The 25,000-nt window shown below is 46.2% G+C and overlaps 1 protein-coding gene across 1 annotated transcript in view; it reads left to right on the forward strand.

The window, feature by feature from the left end:
- Positions 1 to 25,000, forward strand: part of LOC104045025 (uncharacterized) — a 170,477-nt gene that overhangs the window by 77,220 nt on the left and 68,257 nt on the right. The window contains exon 4 of the mRNA XM_064464403.1: positions 21,824 to 21,968. Coding sequence (XP_064320473.1) covers positions 21,824 to 21,968 — 145 coding nt within the window. The remainder of the gene's footprint in view (positions 1 to 21,823; positions 21,969 to 25,000) is intronic.

Genomic DNA, 25,000 nt, shown 5'->3' on the forward strand with positions numbered 1-25,000 from the left:
TTTTAATAGCTTCCAAGCAGAAACCCGAGAAGGATTTTTTTTTAAGCCAGACTTGGTCTCGATATATCAAATTACCTTTCTTTTAGATGTCGCTTCAATTATAACGTGAAGTAATATCATTAAAGGAAACTTATTCTACTATTTATAGGGCTTGATCTTTCATTTTTTTAATGTCAAAATTATTTATTTGGCCTGTTCGGCTCCAGATGTGACTGTTGAGGGCACGTTAATTTATATTCAGTTTCCGTGGGCCCCTGTCCCCATCTGTACATCATTTCTGAATTTCTTTTTCTCCCCGGGGACTTCACCTATTCATATCGGAGGCTTCATTTGCTGTGTAAACAGAATAAACAGACAATGCAAAAATCCCTACAATACTGTAAAATAATTCTTTTCAACAACATAGTGGATCATGTTTAAAAAAACATTGAGAGGGCGATACGTGCGAGGCAACAATTTCTCTCTTTATTGCACTCCTGAGGGAAGACTCATCTTACTATGGCGCGTTTGCGCCGGGTTTGATGAGTTCTTTTTTTATTAAAACATGTCTCTCAAACTGCCTTTTTTTTTTTTTTTTTGAGATAATCCTAAAATACGCGGGGTTTGCTGCGCTCGGTGCTGCGCCGGAGCGGCGCGCTAATGCGGGACATCCCACGCGCTTAGCGATTAAATGCACTTTGCATTTCATGCATCTTTGGGTGGAAAGGGAGGAAAAAATGACAGAAGGGAGATTTTTTCTCTCTTGGTTGGGGTTGGTGGTTGTTTTTTTTTTTTTGACATTTTGCGAATAAAGAGGGATGCCGGGTTATTTATGCTGGGATGTTGCTGCAAAGTCCTTATCTCCATGTGGCACTAAACAAGGATTTGTTGTGGGATTTGAGAGGGCTGTGTAGTGCTTCAGTGTTAAGCACCCAAAACTCTGGGGGACTGGCACTAATTTCCTCTCTCTCGTAAAACAACATAGTATTCATAACAACTCGAGAGGCTTGACATAAGTAATGATGGCATATGCAGGCGAAGATTACCACCCCAACAGTGTAATCAAGGTGCTAGGTACTAATGCAAGTTAAATTGAGACAATAATGCTGAAACTTGCATTGTGGGATTAGGAGAGTACTTGAAATGCTGACATCGGCATCTCCTGGAAGAGCGCCTGTCTTCCTTTCAATTCCCGTTTATACTTAATGACCTCAAAATTTGTATGTCGTTAACACCGTGTACTGAAGTGGGAGAGAACAAGGTTTGGGAGGGAGAAGATTCCCCGCCTTCGTTGACTTTTGCCTCCGCTGGTAATTGGGGGCGTGCGGCGGGGGGCGAGCGCGCGGGGCGCGCGGCGCGGGGCCCCGGGGGCTGCCGAGCGCGCGGGGGGCCCCGCTCGGCCGGCGAGATCGTCGTTGCCGTCAGCTAAAGGCCCGGCCGATGGAAACCTGAAATAAAGTCGTATTAAAATTTGATGCTCAGATCAATATTGTGGCACCCAGGTAATTAAAGTGGGTTTGTTTATTTGGCTCCTTATAAATAAAAAGGGCTTAATACAGACTAATTACACAGAGCCTTTCATATACTGTAGGATAATAAAGGCGGCAATTTAAAGTGATATTAAATGAGAATTAATAAAGGAATATTGAGTCACTTTGACTGCATTAAGCTGCATGAAATGATTTCTTATCTCAATTTAACTTTCTGTCCACAGTTTAATGATTGATAAGCTTGGAATTTTTACAGAGGTAATCTAAACAATATTTGATTGCTACGTTGAATTAATAACAACAGGCCCTTTCTCCTCGCTCATCAGCATATCGGAAGAGACGCTCCTTTTCTCTTTAAGCGTGATTTGTATAATACTTGGGCTGGATGTTCTGCTTAGTTCCCTCTGCTTTTAAACAATATTTTGACAATATTTTATTTGTTTGGCTAAGCAGGCGTATCCTCTGGGCGCTTTGTGCTTTTCTGTAGCACGTGAGGTTAGTAACTTACTCCAGCAGATCTAAAGCAGCTTAAAGAAAGGTGAAAGTCATCCTCAAGTGAAAAACTGAAACCGCATTTACGTCCTGGATTGAAGGTCGTGATTAATCGTGTTCTTTTAAAATGACCCCCAGAGGATTGCACGACCAGAGGACGCATTGGTTTGAATGTTCCAAATTTGAAATGAAGCGACCTGGATTTACTCTCCAAAAACTGTTGTTTCTGGCACTGGCTCGTGAAGCAACGTGTGCCGGAATGAAGCCCATTCGATGGGAGAGAGAACTTCTTGGAGGCGCTTTTAATCTCTGAAGCGGCCGAAAGGAGGACGGGAGGTTTTGAAGTGCAAGTCCGCTTTATCTGTGCAATTAGAACGTTTAAACGCGTTGGAAATTTCGGTGCTTTGCCGCAGCTCCGGGCGCGCCGCGGTGGTGCCGCGCGCCCCGTGTCGCAGCCCGTTAGCATCCCTGCCCTCCTCCGGGCTGCTGAGCAATGCGGAAGGTCAGGACCTCGTGCCGAACGCTTTTTCTTATATATATATATAACAAATTGCCCGTATTGTTCATTAATTTCTGTCTTTGAAATGCCACGTCAAGCCTCCCAAGGAGCTTGCGGTGCCAGTGTCCCCTGGACAGCTTCTCACCATGGTCCAGTGCGAGTTCCTGATGAAATTACAGGTGCAGGGAAATGCAGAATTAGAAATATATCTGATGTTGCAATACTTGTGAAGCTATAGCTTTGTTGATGACAGGACAATTCCGTTTTTGACAGTTTAATTTACTGTTGCCAGTGGACAAGAGCAAAAGGAGAACGTGGGGTTAGCCACCTGCCCCCTCGCGCTGTGTTTCACATGCTAGGTTGCAAAATCATGACTCCCTCAACCTGTCGTGCTCAAATGAGAAGGTTTTCAGCTGGGGAAATGGAATACATCAGTGCAGGTAATATTGCCTGACCTCATAAAACAAAAGGAAAAATTGCAGATTCTGACAGCCATTATGAATCTTGTATCAGCGTCCAAACGGCTCGGAGCCGAAGTACGGTACATGTTTGTAATAGGAAAAAAAAACAGGGTTGCCACATTGACTTGCAATATGGAGCAAAAAATGACTTGTCAGTAATTCGTTCTGGGATGTTAAAGAGGCTGTTGAATTTACTGGTAGATACACAGCCAGCGTTTAGCCTGGAGCAGCGTGCGGAAACGGCGCGCTCGCAGAGGTGGTCTGCTCCACTCGGGCTTGGGCTTGGGCAGCGCTGGGATTAAAGGGCCGCGTGTTTCAGGCAAGCCTTGTTGCTTCAGAAATCGCGCAGCCTTTTTAATCACGCGCGCCGAGAAGGGCACGTTCTCTCGCTCTTAAACCAGATGATTTTGGTTTTGAAAGCCTTTGGACTACAGTGTTTTCCTCAAAAGCCTGAAGTGGTGCGGTGTCAGGCTATATACCCAGTTATGATTTTATTTCTATTTGAAGAAGTGATTTTATTGAGTACGGTTGTTCTCTCCAGTTCCGTGCTAAGTTTTCCTAAGCACTTAATTTCTTGATTTCTTGTGCTTTTCCGCATTTGATTTTGTACATTCGTACATCTCATTCCTCTTTGGGTTTCCTCGTGGGGCTTTTTATACGTTTATTTGCAGGAGGTTCTGAAAATGAGCGTTATCAGGGTGATTTAGAAAGCCAAGCAAATTAAGGATGGAGGCCGTCGTTACGCATCTCTCTGCCTGCTTGCAGTTCTGGAGTTTCTTGCAGACCTTCACTGATTGGGTTGTATTTGATGATAAAGTGGTTCTGCTAAAAGTCTGTTAATCAGATTAGTTTAATACACTTTCAGTAACTATTTTTATGCGTTTAGATTCGGTTTTTTTAGCCTTTCTAGACTTCTTATTGCCATTTGGAAGAGGCAAAGGCCGTTACACCACGTTTCTGGTGGCGGGTTTTCAGTCGTGCCCAGGTAATGCCAGGTAAAGGTGCTTCTTCCTCTGCCCTCAGACTGTTCCCTTCCATGTTTTTTGGTGCTAGAGAGAACCACTCTGAGTCTGTAGTTCTCAGTTGATGAAAAGACAGCAAGCTTTCATCTTCTGCAGCTTCTCCTCTTCCAAGTTTCCCTGTTTTTTGGGGGTGTGTGTGTAGCTTTAGCGCTCGGTGTCGCTGCACAGACTGTGCTGGACCGCGCAGTAGCTTCATCTTGGGCTCGATGATGGAGAGCAACGACTTTCTTCGACTCTTTGGGGAATAAAAGCTCTTTTTGCCTCGGCTAATTGGGCTGGCGTATGTGTGGGCAGGTTATCCTCTCACGCCGGCTGCCGCAGTGGTATTTACCCGTCTCCCCCGCCTCCGGCGGAGCCTCGCACACGCCACCGCGCTCTTGGCCTCTTTGTGTTTGCTGGAACTTGAGTGCACTTGAATTAAATTGCAGCTCATGAATATGACGAGAGCATCGGGATGTTGAAGGGAAACGAAGCTGGCGGGGCGGGCGCGGCCATGGCACACGGCGCCCGCAACCCGCCGGGAGCCGGGCACCTCGGTGTCCTCCTCCCCCAGCCCGGGGTGAGAGGCAGCTTGAAAAGGCAAATATGGGAACCAAACCTAGGAGATTCTATTTTTAGTTCTTCTTAACTGAAGATTACATTCTTAAAGATGTCTAAAATACTAGCTTTATTCATTCATAAGGACTGTTTGTGCAAACAAAGTGAAATACATATCTGTAGTAATGTATATATGCATTTAAGTGATCTGAAGGACCTTACGTAAGGGAGCAGCCGCTACCAAAAATCTGCGAAAGAAAATAAGAGTATATTTCAATAAATACAAAATGCTAAAATTCAGTGAGACACATGGTAGATTAGATGAAAAGGTTACCCTGCAAAATTGAACACCATCCAGAAAGGATGAAAAATGTTAAATTACAAAAGGGCGTAGAATACAAGTTTTCAGAATCAAATACTAATTTATTAGCCACCCATGTATTAAAACCATCACTCTGTAGTCTACTGTTGTGGGTACAGCCAGCTCTGCCGCCAACAGCAGACGTGAACCCCAGATCCCCTTGGTAATTTAAGTTGGTGTGGCTTTTGAGGTAATTAAAACACAAAGACAGTGACACAGAAAAAAAGGATCGAGGTTGGAAATGCCGTTATTGACCTGTGCCTGGGCGTGGTTCCTTCTCAGGGCGTTCGTTCACCGCCCGTTACCCACGTGCCTACCACGGGTTGAGGATCTCGGTGAGCTTCGTGGTCGCGGGGACGGAGGGAGCTGCTGCTCCGCCGTGGTGGTCGGGAGCTCCTCTGCGAGGCCGGGCGGTGGGCGGTGGTGTGCTCCCACCCATCCTTGCCGTGGTCACCGTGCCCTCCCGAGGGAGGCGAGGAGGAGGGTGCTGTCCCTTTGGGGCTCGCTGGGTGCACCCTTCCTCCTGCCTCCATCCCCGGGGGATGGACCATCTCCCCGGGTAGCTGCACACAGCAAACGTTTCCACTGATCACGCAGGGATGAATGAACTTGGGGTCTTGGCGTCGGGTTTCCCGGGCACCCGGATGCACGTTTGCCCCGTGATTCCTCTCAGCGTATGCAAAGATTTTTCCACAAATGTTTTTCAGTTGTAAGTTTACTCGCTTAGAAGAAAAGGTACGTGAAACTCAAATTACTACAGAGGAAGGAAAAAGAAAAAAATTGGGATTGTTGCTGGGAGAAGGACAGCAGGTAGGAAGGGTTACAGTGCTGCGATAGTGGGGAGATACGGGGGGGTCGGGCACCTGAAGGAGACGGGCGCACCGAGGTTTGTTGCAGTGCAGCAGGTGACTGCAGCTCTTCCAGTGATGCTGCGGAAAATCTCTGCAGTTGTCCATTCAAATAGGCGTAAGGCCACTGGCTGGAACGGGCTCACGGCACCTTCTGTATTTGCAGCTATTAATAAATCGCTTTTCCATAAATTATCATTTAACGTCTTCCGCTGTCAGAACGAGCAAGCCTGTGGACTGAAAATATTGATAAAGATTTTGAGCTCCTTTTAAAGGTGTTGCATTTTTCGAACGTGCATTTCAAGGTTTTATTTCTCACTCCTAGCTTATTTTTAGAAAGCTATTCTTAGAATTCAGGGTTTTTTTCCGGGACTGAAAAAAAATCCTCTCTGGTTCATATGGATGCAGATTAACGAAAGGGAGGACATCCTCTTCCCCTTCAATCACTTACGTGCCGCGTTTCACATTACCGGGTGACTGCGTCTTTCCTTTTTAACGGCTGAAATGGTTTGCAAAGGCCACTTCAAGTTTCTCGGCTTTTCACTCCCTTTTGTGTGAGACTGTCAGCGCCCGAGCCCCGGCCATGACATGCACAGACCAGCTGGTTTTTCTCCTTCAGATCAGCGGCTCTGGACAGCTTCTCTTTCTCTGGCAGCCGCTTCAACCTGCTCTGTCTTGTCATCTTCGAGTTCAATATCTGCTGCTCTGAAGGAAAAAAAAATGGGATGGGTTGGACCATTGTATTTGGTCTTTTGACCCTCCATGTTGCCCATGAGCAGTGAAGGATAACTTTTGACAAGCCATGTCAGATGTGACAGGCAATCTAGTTGGGTTGAGTGGAAATGTGCTGTACAAGTTTGAAGCCTTAGTTGGGGGCATTTTCCTGGTGTTCAGTGCATTTAGATTGACACCAGACCTCAGTGTTGTTCGTTGCAGAGCCCCGCGTTTCCAAAGCGTGCGGTTTTAACAGCTCAGATGGAAGCCTTTCACATGCGTTTTGCATCTCATTCCACCAATCCAATGCACTATAGCCCTCGCCGTGTTTCATTTTCCATCCCTCAGGAGCGCACATTAAATTTGGTCATCATCTATCTGCATGTTTGATTTTTATTTTCTTGTAGGTGGTTATGTTTTACCTTTCCATGTTTTTCTGTGTTTCCCTAAGTCATCTGGGTGTGATGTGATAGACAACTCCAAGTGCGCTGTTATGCTAGAAGTTGTTGAATATTGCGAATTATTCAAAGAGCATTGAAGGAACCTTGCTAACCTTGAAACTGCTTTCATTTCCGAATTAATTATTCAGAAATGTTGATAGTAGAACTTTTGTGGGAAGCACATTTTCTGCAACGCAATGTAGGCGTCAGTCAAGATCTGCTCTTATTATGTTCCTTCATTAACGGGTTGTGATATGTAGTTACGCTTCTATTTAAATTAGTTCTCATTATGGATGCGAAAAGCTAGCAGATAACGTCCTCCCCGGTAGCCTATTGAAACCCAGAGCCTATCAGCGCTGGTCATCTGGCTCACTCTGAATTTCTACTTGCTCTTACCTTCTGCGAGCATCCCGAGTGCTGATCTCTTCCCGCTAACGGCTTCCCTGGCGTAGTTCTCCTCTTACCCCATCTCAGATCCACATGGTGTGTGATGGGCAGCAGCAATAAATTACGAGAAATTACCTTTCAGATGCCCCAGTCCCCTCCAGCCTGGTCGCCCGCGCGATACCTTCATTTCCCTCGCTGCCCTCTGGCGCGGCATTTTCCTTCCCCTTCTCTGGCGTCGCACCAGGCCGTTGGTTTGTGGGTCTGCGGGTTTCCAGCTGGCTTCTCGCAGCCGCTGCCCTGCGCCCTGCCCCTTGGACATAAAGACGCGTATTTGGTTCCCCCATCGCTTCCAAGCCACACGGTTCTTCATCTTCTTGCCCTTTTTAGCTCAGTGATTAGTACTTGGATTGGCTGAATTTGAAAATGATACAACTCTTGGAAGTGAGTCTTTGGGCCATTTTTACGACCTGTGTTACATGTCAACCGCAGAAAAGGTTGGTTGGTTGGGTTTTTTTCTTGCGCAGCTGCAAGTACAGGCAGTCAGGGCTTCTTCAGCGTCTCTGCTCGAGCCAGTTTCGAAGGTTGATCCGTAGCTCTATTTAGAGAAAGAGCTTGATAGTGTTTAACTTTACAGGACTTGTTGAACTGCAGAAACTCTTGGTTCCTCTTTCTATTTTTGTAAAGGTCTGGTCCCACAAGCTTCTGGAAGAAGAAAACTCAAGAGCCACACTGGTTATGGTTTTGAAAGCGTTTTTGGAACGCCACAGTGAAAACAAGCAATTTGGAAATAACAGTTCGGTTTCTCTCGCTCTAAAGAAATTTTTACCGAAGATGTTCCTCGTCTGGAATGGCTGTGACTGGGGCATCTCTTTAATCATTGAAGTCCTTGCCAGCTTTCTTCCTAGCATTTTAATTCCCTTAAATCACAATTAATTTAAATAATCAGTCATTCGTAAGAATAAAGGTTCTTTCTTACCGTGAGCAAATAACAATCCCCCATTTTTCAGAGCTCCCCCCGCACCTGCCCGGCGCAGCAGGGGATTCCATGGTGCTTCTGTCCTTTCCTGCTGTTCCCAGAGGTGAGGAGGGAAACAATCTCCATGCATCATTCTGTTTCCATTTCAACTTGTGAATCCTTTAGGAAGTACGTAATTTGAAGTGTTTTAAAGACGAGTTATGTTATTGATAAATAAGTTATTCATCCGTGGGTGTTGTTTCAGACGTGGAGGAGTTATCCCGTCTTTTTTTCTACCCATCTCTTTCAGTGATTTGTCTTTCAAAAGTTTTATAGGTCCTGGCTTGTGAAGAACTTCGCTTTAAGGGCTTTAAGAGCCTTTAAGTAACTGAAGGATCACTTCATTGTCTGTGTAAATAGTTGGTGTTTGCCTGGGGGGAAATAATAGCTCCTTACTCAGCGTAGAGTTAACTGAGGTCTGTTGTGGCGGCCTGTCTCCTCGTACAGGTGTTCTGCTTGCCTGTGGCTTTCTTGATCCTCTATGTAGGAACGAGTTAAATCTTTTAACGGTATAAAAGATTTAATGTCACAGAAGGCAAGAAAATCCTCAAAAAGCAGGTAATTTTCTTATCTACCTTTCTGTATGAGATTTTTGTTTAGAAAACGAAACCTTTTCCATTTCTACCACAAATAGGAAGAAAACTCTCTGAGGCAGGTGGCAAATAACAGCTAACCTGTTGCTACAACAGTGGAATTGTTTGAAACCTCAGGTTGGGATTTCACAAAGCGTAATTCTTGCTATGGACGTCTGGAAGACATCTCTGCTGGCTTCCAGACTACGGTCTGCAACGCAGTTCAAACATCAAGAAGATACTGGAAAGGGTGTATTTTGTTTGTGTGGTGGGGAGCTCTGACGTGGGCTGTGTTGCAGCCATAGGACTTCATGGACAGAACAGAGACCTTGTAGGAAAGGTAAGTTGGGCTGTAGCAGGCGACTTCACTGCACGAACCGGCTACCTCTTCCGAAAGCACAGAAATAATATCATAAAAGGTAAAGGCAAGTTCTAAATTTCTCAGTATTTTTTTCCTATTTTAAAATTTTTTAATTTTTTTTTCAATTTTTATCTTTTGAAGTTGAGAGGGAAGAATAGCAGAGGTTCATCTTTGGGCAGTACGAATTATTCGGGGGGAAGCTGGCTGTGTGAGCAGATGATGTCCTGCCTTGTAACATGATAAACATCTAGTTTAACCTGTACAAAAAAAGGTGGTTTTTTTTTCCTTAACCATGAATGAAACGTAATAATTTCTCTCCAGCACAGGGCTGTCTGGTTAACTGCACTGCCTTTTTGGACCAGAGGCCCTGTAGCTGCATGCATAATGCTCTGAGCTGGCTTACCCAGCCTTTCAATCAGAGTAAAGTGCCGCTTTTTACTGCAAATTAAGGTTTCGGTTATCTGTTCTTCCTCTCAGCTTTCCGTTTTCTGGTCCAAAACACAGTATTTGCTTTTGGAGCACGCACACAGCCGCTGTGGGTAAACGGGACGTCCCTAGTAGCGGCTCTTGCCGCTATTCCAATGAGAATAGCGTTCGTTGCCATGCAGGAATAGCCGTGCGCTCTCAGGGGCTCGAGCGCGCTGGCCGAGCAGCGCATCCCTCCATCCCTCCATCCCTCCATCCCTCCATCCCTCCATCCCTCCATCCCTCCATCCCTCCATCCCTCCATCCCTCCATCCCTCCATCCCTCCATCCCTCCATCCCTCCATCCCTCCATCCCTCCATCCCTCCATCCCTCCATCCCTCCATCCCTCCATCCCTCCATCCCTCCATCCCCCCACCCCTCCATCCCTCCATCCCCCCACCCCTCGCCTCCCTGCCACCTCTCGGGGTAACCCTCGGTGTTACTGAGCCCAACGTGCGATGTCTTGTTCCTGCACCGTCGCTGCGGCTTATCGCCAGCCTGATGCGTTCCTTCCTTCCATTCGCTTCTGGAGCGCGCTGTATTTCCTGCTGATAAAGGCAGCTGGAATTTCTCCTGAAAGATTATTCAGGTTGATGCCTAATTCAGCAGCCAACAATATCTCCTTTTTATCCTAATGCTAGCAATGACGTGGATAATGATCTTTGTTCTGTTGACCTAAGGGGAGCCGCGAAGACGTCGGTGATTAGAGATGGCTTTCTCGGGGCTGCACCGGCTTCTCGGCCGCGGCAGCTTTTCTTCCGTAACGCCGCCTCGCAGACCGCCGCTGGCCGTAGGACCACGTAAACTGGGTTTTTCTGCAAACATACTTGCTGTCATTGCTGAGATTTTAGTATTATAAAGTGCGTAGCACAAAGGGCTACTGCTTGGTAAGCTGTCTTTTTTGGTTTTTACACTCTCTCCGTGGCTCTTAGACAAAAAAAGCCCTGTTTTCTGTGTTTCATAAGGGTTAAGGTTCGATAGCAGTTGGGTGAGTTTGGCAGAGTTCAGGTTTACCACAGCTCCGGTGCAACTGCTAATTGCATTTGAGTCGATTGTTTTATCACGTTAAGCATTCAGGAGAAGCTGGAGATGAAATAAATAAGCCTTTTGGTTTCTTTAATTGCAGGCTTCCAGTAAGCCGCGAATTGCTGTTGGGGAGGCGCTTGTGCCGGAGATGGGCATTATGGTTTTGCTTCCAGTTTTAGGATGGGGCACTGGAGGTCCCGGGTGGTGGGAAACGCTTTCTTCTGAGCTCTGGGGCCGCGACTTCCCGTGCCTGGAGGCACGTGGGGACAGACGGACGTATTCCAGCTCAGGGACTGCCATTCCTCGTGGTACAGGCAGGGCTCTCAGCCGGCGTTGCTGCCCGAGCCGCGGGACCCCGCGACGGGGACCTCCGAAGTCGTGGTGCTCTGGCAGCGTCTTGCTGGTAAATGCAAGCAACGTGTTAATGAAATACAGCGTCAAGAGCAGCACTTCTCGGTGCTGGTACAGTGCTTTTCAGTCACGCCAGCAGGGCGACACTGCTGGCTGTTGGGTTTTTTCCTCCGAATATTACTGATTTGTTTATTTTTTTTCTTCATACTAGATGTGATTTTCTTCATAAGCCATTCACCTGTGAATTAAAAACAAATTAGACTGCTGGGTCAGTTAAGTCTTTTAAAAAAAAAAAAAAAAAAAAAAGACACAGAGCAAGCAGTTGGCAATAAGCTTGTCCTTTTTGGCACCTGGAATAAAAACAGTAACATAACAGTGCCTTTATATAGCACATAAAAATATGATTCAGGATAAGAATTCAGAGGTCACAGCAAGTGGTTAGCTAAATAGCTCTAGGGAGTTAAAATAGTTTGCTTATACAGAGATAAGGTGATATTTTATGCAGAAAGCCTATGTGTGGTTCCAAGGCGTGATGGTTTTATTGCAGTAAAACAACTTTGAAAATAACGTGCAGAAAAAGTTAAATTATTTTTGCAGACTGCAAAACATATATTGAAACTTACGAGGTGGCTAATTCTGCTCTACTTAAAAATGTCTGTCATCCTTTGCTTTAATTAATGAATCGTGGCTGTATTGTTTCCTACCAACAACTTCCGTCATTTCTTTCGCTACGCGTTGCTTTTGCTGTAAGGCATCGTTACGCCTGAAAAGCCTGACGGTGTGTTTTGGCCGTGGAGAACTTGTGGTAGAACGTTTTGAAGGTGTAAAGTCTACAGGGGCTGAAGTTACTCCGCCAGTGTTTACATTTGGCTGCCAGACTTCGGGCTCCTCAGGGTCCCTTGGCACCCACCGCTGTTCGGATTGTGTCCACAGCTCCAGTGCCCCATAACCGGAGTTGCACCTCGGATTGCTGCCCGTGCTCCCGCAAACGGGCCCTGCTCAACCCCTCCTGCCCCCCGCCGCCTTCCAGGAGGGGTTGTGAACGTGCTGCGGAGGAGCGTGGGGGTTCTGAGTGGGATTCCGGCACCGGCGTCGGAGCGGCCGTCTTCCCCGTGTCTCTGTTCGCACGCCTTTACGGCCACCGAGAGTTGCGTGTTGGCGTTTGCTGAGTATGTCCGTTGTAGGAAGTTTATGGTAGGTCTTCTGTTCTTGAACAGCTGCAGCTGAAGAAGCGTTCACCAGAATGACTACATACGCGATATGCGTATATTCAATTAAAATAACCATTTCAGTTCATGGCGTGCGTTAAGGCCGATATACATACGTGCGTTCATGTAAGCCTTCCTCAAAGTCAAAGACGCCTCCAGCCCAGCGCCCTCCAGGAGGGACCTGAAGTTAATTTCTGTTTCTTCTGAAACTAAAGCAGCTTGTTCTCGGCTGAACTAAACCTGAACATGTTCTCAACCCTCATGGGTGTCTTTGTTTTGGGGGATTTTTAGCTTTTTATAATGTCAACTGGTCCTAGACAGTAACCCTAGTAATAACTTCTCATTTGAATTCAAAGGCTTGTATACAAACACACAAAGAAGTAATTAGATTCTGACAAACTACTTGCTCAAACACTTTATTCATTGAAAAATGTCAAGTCAATGAGAAGTATTCATAAACTTGTCAAGTTTGGCAAATAATTTTAAGCATGGAAAATGTTCTTGGGTTTTTCTTGGAAATTGACTTCAGATTTCCTCTTTAAAACAATTGGAACAATAGGGATCCTTGTGGCTTTTGTGTCTGTCACCAGCAAAGATCTCACATCTCATTGGCACAAAGCGGTAGGAAGAGGATGAAGGCTTTACAATTAACCAATTGCTTCCGGTTATCAAAAGGAGCAGAATTTTAAGCGTCCATGACCAGGTCTTGCAGATCACTGTTGGCTTTGCTCTGATCACTGCCGTGAGTAATATTTACTTTCTCTTCATAGAATTCAAACTACTTTATTCTTGAATAATTCTACAACAGATGTTTTTCAGAACTTATAAATGCAAAAAATAAGCTTAACGAACCATATTTTGTCAAGCTTAGCAGAAAGGCTCACGCTATTTCAGTCCTGGGTTACTTGGGACTTACCTGTGCCAAACCTATCTCCTAGGCCTGGCTCAGGTATGTGCACGCCGTCACTGAGAGTTGGTTGTCAACCAACCGAGAAGGGCAGGAGAGGTGTGATAATAGGTTTGAGGAGAGCGGTGCTGTCGGAGACGTTGCATTTTGTGCCGCCCTGATGCCGTGGATGAGGACTGTAACGTGGCAAAGCCCTGCATGCCCCCCCGCCCAGAGTGATAAAATTTCATAGGATTAAAAAATACGTTGGCATGTTTTTCATTGACCCTGTGGATTTCACATTGAAATGAACGTTGTTTGCAGATGCTTTCAGAAACCAACCCTCAAAACCAAAACAAGAAAAGCCCTAAACGAGAGCGGAGGCCGTGGATTTTGCAGGAAGGCGTGCTTTGCGTTAGCAGATACATCAGTGTTTTCCTTTTCCAGCTTTAAAAGTGTAGCTTTTTCCTTTAGAAGCTTAATTTCTTTCATCAAGATATTAGGCAATTGGTTAAATTCCACGAGAACATATTTAAACATATTGAAAAGATGTACCCAGTGGCTGTTGCTGAAAGGGTACATTCCCCATAACGCACATAATAATGTGGCCGTCCAGGGCTTCGTTCATTAGGGCATTTGATTTACATTGGCCGACCTAAAATTTTATGTAACTTTTTATATATCCAAATTAATGCATTTGTTCTCTGGTCACAGAAAGACCCTACTCATTCGTGTCTCTGCAGCAAAGCCTGTGAGTGGGATTTGACTGCGGTCTCCAGCTGCCGGCAGCTGTAGCGGGTGGTAGGAGCGAGCGAGGTGCGTTCGCGTGCCCCCGGTCCCGCTCAGGGGCCGCAGGCAGGCGAGGATCTGCCTGTGGGAGACGCTGCTTCGGGCTTCGGTCCAGCTCCATCCCTCCAGTGCTGGTGTAGCCACTGAACGCAAAATAAACGGTCTCCCTTTGCTCCGTGGAGCGTATTTCGGCTTTGATTTAGCGTGCTAAGCTGTGGGACTAGGTGGCAGAGGAATCTGGGCAAAAGCTGCTTTGCCAGCTCCGTGCCCGAGTTGAACCTGCAGTGAAATAACTCTTGGAAGTGGAGTCTTCGGAGACTTTGCCTTCTCTGTTCCTCTGTGGCTGCTTACGTAAAGGGCAGGAGAGGGCTGAGGACAAGCAGGACTTGCGTGGATAGAATCTCTCTTCATTTTTTTTGTGGTCTCAGCCTGCCTTTTCACTTAAGTCTCTGTGTAGCCATGGTCATGCTGGCCACCTTGATGTGGCCTTCTTTAGAGATCTTCTAAATTAGAGGAAAAATTAATCCGATTTCTTTGTTGGGTAAACCACTAAGCATCCTTCTTCCATGTCAGGCGTTCAACCACATCAGTTACTTCGATGGGATGGATATTGTATTTGATAAATAACACTCCGTCTGTTATTACTTGACACACATACAGGCCCTACAGATGCGGAACAGTATGGAAATAAATTACCTCTAATTAAGGCAAGTTATTGCTAGCTGCTGTCGTCCTTCCTTGCCTGGCCCCGGGAGAGCTCGGCCCCTGCGCCCCCGCTGCCGAGGAGCGGGGATGCTTGCTCTCTCGCCGAGCCAGCTCGTGCGCTGGTGGCACGGGGCTGCGGGGGCTGCCCCGGCGCCTGACGCCCCGCGCTGGGACCAGCCCGGAGCTGGGGAGGGGGCCGGCACCTCCACCGCCTCGTCCAGAAGAGGCCTCTCAAAATAAACGCCCTTCCGCGGCGTTAGCCTGTTTTACAGTGCTCCGTGCTTTGGCTCTTGTATAAATATCTGCCGCGTTTCCACCAGGAGTTATTGCTGTTATATATTTTACAGACACTTTACTGTCATCTAAGTGGTTTATTTTATTCCCACAGCTAGGAGAAAACTACAAAAGGAATTTTGTAATCTGAATGTGATTGTGGGCAGAGAGTAATGTTTTGAAAAGGAGCTGAGAGTAAATTATATCACTGCTTTATTGTGTTTAAGGAGACTTTTCTATTGTGCTAGGAGTTAACATTAGTTCTCAAAGTTATTAACTGGATGTGGTTTTATTATGACTGTGTGTTTTGTCAATATATGACTTTTTTTGTTAGGTTTTTCGGTGCCAGTTAGGCTGCAACTTTGGCACCGCTGAAGTTTAAATATGTAAACTCAGCTGGTGTTGAAAGTTTGTTTAGGTTTTACCTCCCTCTCACATGCAGCAAATAAAGTAAACATTTTTTTTCCCTGGTAGGCTATTTATAGAGGGGCTTTCTTTGGGTGCGTTGCTGTTACACTGTGTTGTTTTGACAAATCGTATTTGGAGAATCAGACTCCAAATATTTGTAAAGCCTTACGAGATGGCTTTCAGTGGAGATGGAAGTTGTGCTGCTGAGGTGACCTTTCAAGCTGCCACTAAGTGGGTTTTCTGGCAGGAGGTTTGGTGTGAGTGACAGAGCCTTCGCCTCCTCCCCGGGGATGCCGGGGCTTTGCCCCCGCGCGGCGGCAGCCGAAAAGGCGGCTGGATCCCGCAGCGACAGCAGAAACACTTGGCACCGCCGCTGATGTGCTCTAGATAGTGCTTTTTAAAATATATCTATGTTGCCAGCACATGGCACTGTGTGAGTGTTCAGGTGTTTGGTACCATTTCCTCTTTTTAAGGTGTCGATGCTTCTACATCTGCAGAAAATTAAACAACTTTGAAAAGGATAACTCTTGTAAAACTGAAAAAACTCAAACAAATGCAGCCATTAAAATAACGCGCCCCCCCTCCCCTTGCTGTCTCACAGAAATGTACCTGCTGGGGCAAAATTTATCATTAACATGATTTCAGTATTTCGTGGCTGTGTAGGTGTCTTGAACAGCCAGCTAGAAAGGAGGAAATATGAAAGCGTTTTGGTTTTTAACCACACAAAATGTCAGTTGATATCCAAGCGATATCATTCCTCCGTTTGGAAAACAACGGCAGCGGTCTTAAAAGCTTACCCAGATAAAACGAGGATTATCGACAGGAGTGGCGCTTTCCGTGAGCTCTTCTGGAAAAGCAGAACAAAAACCTGTTCCTGGCGTCTAGTGCTGAGCTGTGGCGTGGGATTCTTGTTAAAAACAGTGGGGTTTAAACTCCTTGGAAAGTTACGGCTGTTAAATAGAGTTTCAGGAGCATTATAACAGTCAATGTAGTAGATCCCTTATTGCAGATCCAACTACCGGTTGTATGAGTTGGTAGGAGCATGAGAAATTGCCGACAAGGAAGGACCAAAGCAACTCTACTTTGTTCCTGAGCGTGTGTTTTTCACGAGGCGCAGATACTGCGCAGTTTTTCGTGCGAGCACAAGCACGGGAAGAGAGGTCTAGTAGTCGCTGGGTGGTTTATAGGGTTTTTGCTGGCGTCTGTAATTCCTTTAGCTGACAGTGGTAGTGGGCAGGGAATCAGCTCACAGTCTTCTTTAGAATTCCATCTTTTTAGCAGGAGGGAAAGCAATATGTAATGAAAAAAAAAATTTAATTCGACTTAATTATGCATTACTACAGTTTGTGCCTTGTCCGTTTAACGAGCTGTTTCTGTGCATCTTCGTTGCCATCGCATGTCCATACGGGCCTTAATTACCTATCCCTAATGCTATATGGCTGTCGGGACGGCAGTGGAGCGCTTTCATGTGGCCTCCTCGGGAGCCGCAGGTGCCTCGGCGCCGGGGCTGTCAGCCCAGATGAAAGGGCCTGGCCGGGGCGGGCGCGCGGGGCTTTGATCTCCCGCAGCCGGTCAGCCGCCGCCGAGGGACGCCTCTGAAGAGAGATTTAAAAGTTGGATTTGTGCAACATCAAGTGAAGGGGCTGCGCGGCTCACGCGGCGAGGAGCTCTTTGGTGTGCGTCCCGGGCGGCGGCCGGGAGAGGCACCTGCCTTCCTCCCGTCGAGCCCCATCGCCAGTCTGCCTTCAGCGCTCTTTCAGGTTTTACTCAAACCGTTGGGCCCGTGAAGGTTGATTTGGGTTGCTGTTTGGCTTCTCCCTCTCTGAACACACGGTAAGAACCCATACATCTGCACTGTGGATTTGCCGGGCTGTTCAGCAGTAAATATAAAGTGCGGGTATGGACCACGTAAAGCAAAAATATTTCACGGTGTGTGCAAAAACATGGTTGATAGACTAGAGGAGCTGCTTCTGGGCCAAGCTGACACGATCCACGCAAGGAGCAGTGGATCTCCATCACTAAATAAAGTGCTATCGTGAAGTGTAATGTGTTCCTGTGAATTACGCCATTACCTGGTGAGGTCGGTGTTGATGTGGCTGCTTACACCGCTGATGTTTGCATATCGTAGTTTCTAATCAAAGCCAGCATTCATTTTTTTTCCAGATGTCTGTTTCAAAGTGTACATTATTTAAAAAAATATATATATATTTTAGAGTCACAGGAAGAAACTTCCTTTGGTTCTGCAACCTCTATTTTTTGGCTGTCTAAAAAGAAGCCGTTACAGACAGGAGAGTGTGGGGAGGCATCTCCGCCCTTCTGCAGCTCTGTCATAGGAGCTCTTCTGCCCTGTGATTTGTATCCTTGCGTTTTAACTAACGAATAGAGCAGGCGTGGGGTCGAGGGAGCATCCAGAGCTCGGACCACAGCCCAGCGCCTGGGGATCCCCCCCGGCCCGGGGTGCCCCTCTGCCACGGGCGCTGCGGGAAGCTACTTGGCAGCGACACTTAAACGTTGCTCTTCAGGGGTAGGTTGGCTGCAGCATTCATGTACCAGTAGAAAAACATTTCCACACTTGTGTGCACTGTATGTGTATATACTTGTGTATTCACAAAATGCCTTTGATACCTAAGGAGAAGGACTTGCTTCTGAGGTGCAGTGTGCACCCGTTAGGACTCCACTGTATCTCAGCAAGTAAGAAAAAAATTCATCTCTTAATTTCCCAGAGTATTTAAATTCCATTTGTGATGCTATCACAAATGGCTTTTTGTATTTTTATTATTAGCAGTCAAAGCATTAAGTAAGAATATCTTCCTTATAACATGAACTGGGAGCGTGCCATAGTACATTCTTGGCTCCCTTCCACGAAAGCACAACATAAACCTCGCGATGTCCTACCAGCCTCAGGCTGACAGCAGCCTTCGCTTCGGATCAGCCATACAAGTCCAGTCTCTGTGAAACCATTATCCAGGTTATTTCACCTGGATGTATCGGTGCGGTCAGTATTGACCCTTCAAGCATTAAAATACGAAGGTTTTCCCGTTGGCTCGTGCGTCTCGGGGCGCGGATGCCGCGCCTACCTTGACTCCTCACCGCTTTCTCCTTCGTAGGCAGCGGGAGCCCGGAGTTTCGTCTGTGCCGTTGTCAGGGCTGGCAATGCTTTGTAGGTCTGAAGCAGAGCGCTGGATTTCAGCGGGGAAACACCTTGAACATTTATCACCTCTGGGGCCATTGCTTATTTGCGTTATTTCAAGGCGCTCCCACCCTGCTGGCGCTCTGCCGTTTGCGGCGAGGACAAGGCGCGCGCTTCACCGCGCTTTCAGAAGTCCCTGCGCCCACCACGCAGGGCCCTGCCCGAGCCTTGCCTACTCCTGGGCCAAAATCTTGGGGGGGAAGTATACAGTTTTAACTAAAAATGTCTTTTCTTGCCCTCGCTATACCTGCTTATTAGAATGATGCTGCAGAAAATTATAAAGTTATGGGGTTTAAGATATTTTTAATTACTGCTAATTCGTTTGGAACAAAGTCCTTTGCCACTGAAGAGTAATGCCATTGATTTCTTTCCATCTGAGCAGTTTCAAGGGTATATTTATAGGGCAGCATTTCTAATATATATTGCACGAGTTCAATTTTTAATGAATCAGAATGGATACAGTTGGCAAATATTCCAAAACTGTTCCCTTGCCGGACTCCTGTCTAGCTCCTGAACCAAGCAGAGGGACACTGAGGGGCGTCCTGTCTGATACCCCGTTTGTCTTAGCAGGAGAGAAGTCTTCTGTGAGGACACACTGTACACCTCCAGGTATGGTGGAAATTAATACCTCTTTAGCCTTGTCTAGGTGTTTGGTTTGGTTTATTGTCCTCTTGCTGTCGTAAGCGCTGTTAACGGGGACTGCTTGTGTCAACAAGGTGTCGGTGTGATAGTCGCCGTGACCTGGTCTCTCCAGGGCTACAAAAACCGGTGGTCGAAAATATCCTTTGTATTGCGGATATCCTCTGTATTGCAGCGTGTTGTTGCTGCCGCCAGCGTGGCATGAAAGCCACCGCCGCAAGATGGGTCATGGATGCGTTTCATAGTCCGCCACAATGGGTTTGCAAAGATGAAAAGAATTCATGTCCTGAATGTTTTTTTTCCGAGCTTTCCGATGATGCTGCCTCCAGAGGCCTGACCTATAAAGAATCTATCTATAGGAGCTCAGCGATTGTTCTGCACGTGATACGTAGACTTTTTCAGGTCTACAGACTACCAGAGATCTTCAGAGGAAACTAGAAAACAAGCATGTTTTCAGTAAGCTCAATTTTTATGCAGGAGCTTTTGCCTTCACTGGGGAAAAAAAATTAGGGACCAATATTACTAAAAGGTTGAAAACATCTTCAGAAGCAATAGGCAGTATTGGTGGTAGACTAATAATTGATAGGTGCAAATGCCAAAAACGTGAGAAAACTCATTCAATTCATTATTTTAATAATACTGAAACACTATTTTGTCCCAGAATTCTGCTGAGATCAGGCAGAAGTACCTTCTGTTGCAGGCATTTCAGAGGAGGAGTTCGTGCTGAAGCTGATGCGGGCGGTTTTCCCTCCAGGGCTGTACTCGCTTGCTGCAGGCAGATGCCAGACCATCGCCCTTCCTCCACTGGTTGTCTGATCTTGGTCTCAAAGAACACTTTCTGCCCTTGACCGCTAGTTCTGGGATGGGTAATGACAGCTGGGTGATGGCTGAGCAAGCCTTTGAACGCCGGTTTTATCAAAGGCAACTGGCCCAGCCCTTTTTGCGCCGTGCTTAGAGCACTGAAAATACACCATGGCAGTGCACCACTGACTGCCCGCTGAACTCCAGTTTGAGTCAAATACCTTCATTTGTGTTGCCCAAACTGCAGAAGCTTGCTCACAAATAACTGTTGTTTCTTCAGGGCCTAAAGAAACTTCTAAGTCATGCTTGTATGTACAAGGAGATAGTCACACCGTAACCTGGCTTAAATCACAGCAAGTGCTACTCTAGGAGCTAGGAGTGGTTTCATGTTGCTGCTCTTAATTTCATTCATTGGTCTTCGTGGCAAAGCGATCTATGGCATCGTTTCAACTTCAGTTCTCGTAGCAAATAATTTCAGAAGTCTATCACACCGACACCTAGCACTGGTATAGGGTGGTCTCATTGTAAAGTTTTCTTCCATTATAAAGTGCTTTGTCTCAATTCCCCTTTTTAGTTTGAGCCCATCTGACCTACATATATTCCTTTCGCAGTGTTGATTGGTCTCCGTTCATCACGTTGATCGCAACCTTCAAATACGGGCTTTACGTGGCTACGCCACATCTGTTTGCTTTATAGTACATCATTTACTTTAATATTTCCTCCAGAACTGAACTCTTCTGAAATACTGTTTTAATTATGGTTATAGTTACGGCTTCAGAAATTTGTCTTCCATTTTTTGATGCGAAGTATTTCAGGAAGCGTCTCGTCAGAGGTGGCCCAGTGTGCAGCGGCTGCTGGTGATTAGAACATCAGCCCTTTTGGTATCAGCTTTACACAGCGCTTATATAGGTGATGCTTGCCTAGGTTTTGAGGCTGTTGTGAGAAAATGTGAATAATAGGGTTTTGCTAAAGTCTGAGCATGTCGCCGGCCTATCCACGAGGCCAGTATTTAATATTGCAGATACTGCTTTTGTTTGCCGTCGTGATCCCTCATGATTCTGTGATATTGTCATTTTTATCCTGTCCATGTCCTAGCTAACTGTTAATAAGTACAAACCTTGCAAAAAACCCAAAATCACAGAACGCTGACGTTGGAAAGGACTCTCTGAACTACTTTCTGTGTGTCTAATTGATTTTTCTGTTCCTAGTAATTGCGTTCTGCACTTGATCGTGACTCTCCTGTCTTGCTGGTTTGGACTATTTCTCTTCATTCGTGGAAATAATTTTGATTTCTGATTCTTTCACATAAGCTGCTTGGACCGCATCCCAGCTTGGTGTGCGCTGGATTTATAAGTATACTCCCGAATCAACTCAGACTTAACCAAACATTGCAGAACCTAGATGTATAATGGCATCACAGTTTGACAGCCGGTATTTGGAGCAGCCAGTATGTTCAGGTACATCCTGAATATACAGTTAAAACGCGCAGACTGGGACTTTCAGCTTATATTACTGCAAAATGCTGTTTCACGCAGAGGCTTCTGTTTCCCTTGTAACCATGCAGTAAATACTTCTGCTTAAATTTTTTAAAACTTTTCTTGGCATCCACCTTGGACTCTGTTAATGTAGACTGTATTTCCCTGCTTTTTTATGAGAATGTCATCTGCAAAGGTATATAAAAATCTTGCTAAAGTCAGTATATATTTCCCCTATTGCTCCCCCCCTTATCCATGAGGCCAATTATCTTGTCAACGAAAAAGATTAGATTTGTTTGGTGGTTTATAACCTTATGAACCCGAGATGCTTATAAATATTTTAATAATTTGTTCCATTATCTCTCCCAATATCAAAGTTTGACTGGTCTATAATTTCTTCCTGTCTCCTTTTTCCCCTGTCTTTGCAGATCCTCTGGGATCTCGTCCGTGCTCCGTGCGCTGTCAAAGATGGCCACTAACTCTTCGCTGCTTTGTCCCATTGCAATGAGCTGTTACACCATCGATCAGGATTTTGAGGCTGGTGTCAGTGTAAAGGACTGGGGCATCAGCGAGGTCTGTTTATGACAATTAGGTTGCTGTGTAGGAAGGTTTAACAGTTACGGTCAGTACCAATTGATGGTACATGATTTCATGGAACGTGGAAGGTTGAGGGAGCTCCATGTGCAAATGTATATATGTGCATAAACACAATTTTTTAATTTTAATTGAGGCAGTTGGCTCTCTTCTGTCAACTACACAAGTATATTAATACAGCTTTTAAAGTACATTGCATAATAAAATACAGAATGTACTGCATCAAGTTAATTTCATGCACCTTCACCTCGGGCTGATTGGTATAAATTAAATTTAATCTTAATGATTTTATGCAGTCAACCTGTAATGCCAAATCCTGTGGTTTCACTGGTAGAAGTGGTCTTAACTATTTTTACTGCTGAAAGTTTACTGTGTATTTTGACAGTCTCGGTTCTCTAAAGTACCCTGGGAGACTTGAAAAAACTGAGGGATGGTTTTTAAAGTTGGGGCTGATCATGCCTTTCTGTCCCATGTGCAGTGGCTGGTCCCCTTTGGTGACGGACATCCGTGTCTTGCAACCCTTATTAGCACGATTTGCCCCTGGAAGCGGATTCGAGTCTGTTCGATCGGGTCTGGGACGGTCCCGCTGATGTGGCCGTTGCCCACGGAGCAGTTGTCCTCTGCTGCTGCTGCGGAGGGCAGCTCCTGGGGGTACCTTTTGGAGACATCTCCAGGGCGGTGGTGGATCTGATGCCTTGTCATGGTTAGACCGTGCTGTTGCAGTCTGGTTGTCTTAAACTGCAAGGGAGGAAGGGGCCAGGATGGGGGAAGACTTACCTTTAGTAGTCCTGTACGCTGTCGCATCCGTTATTACTTAGACTTTACCACGAATAAAGCTCAACAAATATTTCAGTGGAATGCTGCCGGCATTGCTCTTTAAAGGCCGTTTCCCCTCCTGTTGTGCAGCAAAACTTGCGCCTTGCCCCAGCACCTCCAGCGCCGGTTGGGCTGGTGCTACCTGGCACGAGGCGGTGCTGTACACGCGGCCGTGTTTGTGTGCCTACGTGTGCTTAAATAATTAAATTCAATTTCCATTATAATGTTATGTGCACTACAGAAACGTGGGGTGGCGTTTGCTGCCAGAACACAAACGATGCTTTTATCACGATAAATACCCTGGCAAGAGTGTGTTCGTACTGCGAACAAAGGCGTCGCGGCAGTATTGCCGTGCATTGTTCTTGCTAAGCGAAGACTCCTAGAAATCAGTGGTGCAAGCACCACGCTTGTTTTAATGAGAATTTGCTACTTACTAAAACATTATGAATATTAAATACTTTTAGTAACAAGCTTTATTATGCAGTTACATGTTTTTTCATATGGAACAGATCTCTCGGAACTTGAAATTAATGGGTGCAAAGGTTTTGCTGTCGTGCAGTTCAGAAATTTTCCAGTATGGTGCTGTTACGTTTTGGAGGAACCTGCAGAAAAGAGCTAGGTTTTGTTGTTCTGCAGGATTTTTAACATAAATATTTAAAGCCGTGTTTGTCATTGACCTGCGGTCTCAGTTCTCTGTCCTTGCAGGATAACGTTTTGGAAGAAGGGAAGTGAGGGCTCCTAAACACCCCTTGTGTAAAAGGGTTTTCTGTATTACGTAGAAGCAGCATCCTTTTAAAATGCTTTCAAGTGCTCAGGTGCCTGTGCTGTTGGAGCTACGGGTGCCCCAACCACGTCTGCCCTCCTTCGGCTGGGCGGGTTCCCAGCCAAAGCCTTTGCTCCGCCGGCCTCGCTGCGGAGACAGATCTCCTGCAGTGCCTTTGGGGTATCTACGCCTTCTGCTCACCTCTGCTCGGGGACGGGTGGGGTGAAGCAGGGAGCCGGTCCTCGAGAGGTAAAAACGTACCATGGGACCATCCCTGCTTTACCGGCGGCGCGAGAGCGGCTGGTGGTGACGACGGGGGGCTCGGCCGAGGTGCTGCGTTACAAAGCAGAATAGGAGAGAACACTTTTTTCCCAACAGATCTTTAAAAATGAGTGACTCTTTTAATTCTGCATTGTCAAGAAAAGGCAGAGAAATGAAGTAATATTTTTACTTCAGTGATTTAAAACAATTTAATCTGTGGATAAACTCAACCGCAGTGTCACTCTAGTGCAGTTGAAATAAAACATTATGAAATATTAAAATACTCCATACACGCACCACTAAGATTAGATAGTCATTAGGACTGAAATATTGGCATCCCGTTAATTATTGCATTGCAAATGTTTGAGGGAGAAAACACACGTTTTTTTTTCCCAAATGAAGTCCAACAAGTTAAAACCTGAACTAGAAGCGATAACTTCAAATACAATTTATTTTGCAAAAGATGCACAGTGTAACCCCACAGAGGTTGTCAGCAGTCAAACAAGAGCAATGATAAAATGAAGGAGTCTCAGTAGCTGACTGCTTTATCTTATTTGCTCTAATTAATGCCAAGTAAACAGCTTGTTTTCTGTGGGACTTAAAATTTTGTCTTGCAAGGGAGCGGGCGGTGTGCTGCTGGAGCAGGGGAGCGTGCGGAGGTGTACGGAGCGAGAGGGGTGAAACACGGCGCGGTGGCGACTCTGCCGCCCTTCCTCTTTTATTTCAGGGATGTCTTTAAATGAAAAAATAAAAATTAAATAAAAATAAGTAAATAAAAATCCCACTCCGTCCACTCTTCGACAGGCGGAGCAGGCGCATCTCGCAGCAGCTCCCCCAGCCTCTGCCGGCGTTTCTGTTGGTTAAAAAGCCGCGCGCGGGGATGTCCCGAGGTTTAAACAGCTGCAAACCAGCGTTGGCCTCTCCTCTTGCTTTCTCAGTCCTTGCTGCAGCATCAGTGGGATTGAACCGGAAAGACGCGCGTTTTGTGGGCAGGGCTGCCGGTGGTGGGGGATATCGGAGCGGGTACCCCAGCGCTCCTCCGAAGGAATCGCCGCCCGCCGGCTTTGCTGCGCGGCGTACAGGGCTCGCAGAGAGGCGGGGGGAAGCAGTGCTTCCAGCGGGCGCCTGTGGATTGAGCGCCCTTAATTGAAAAGCTGGGTTTTGGGAGCGT

Source organism: Phalacrocorax carbo, chromosome 12 (assembly GCF_963921805.1).
Source record: "Phalacrocorax carbo chromosome 12, bPhaCar2.1, whole genome shotgun sequence".
Taxonomy (NCBI): domain Eukaryota; kingdom Metazoa; phylum Chordata; class Aves; order Suliformes; family Phalacrocoracidae; genus Phalacrocorax; species Phalacrocorax carbo.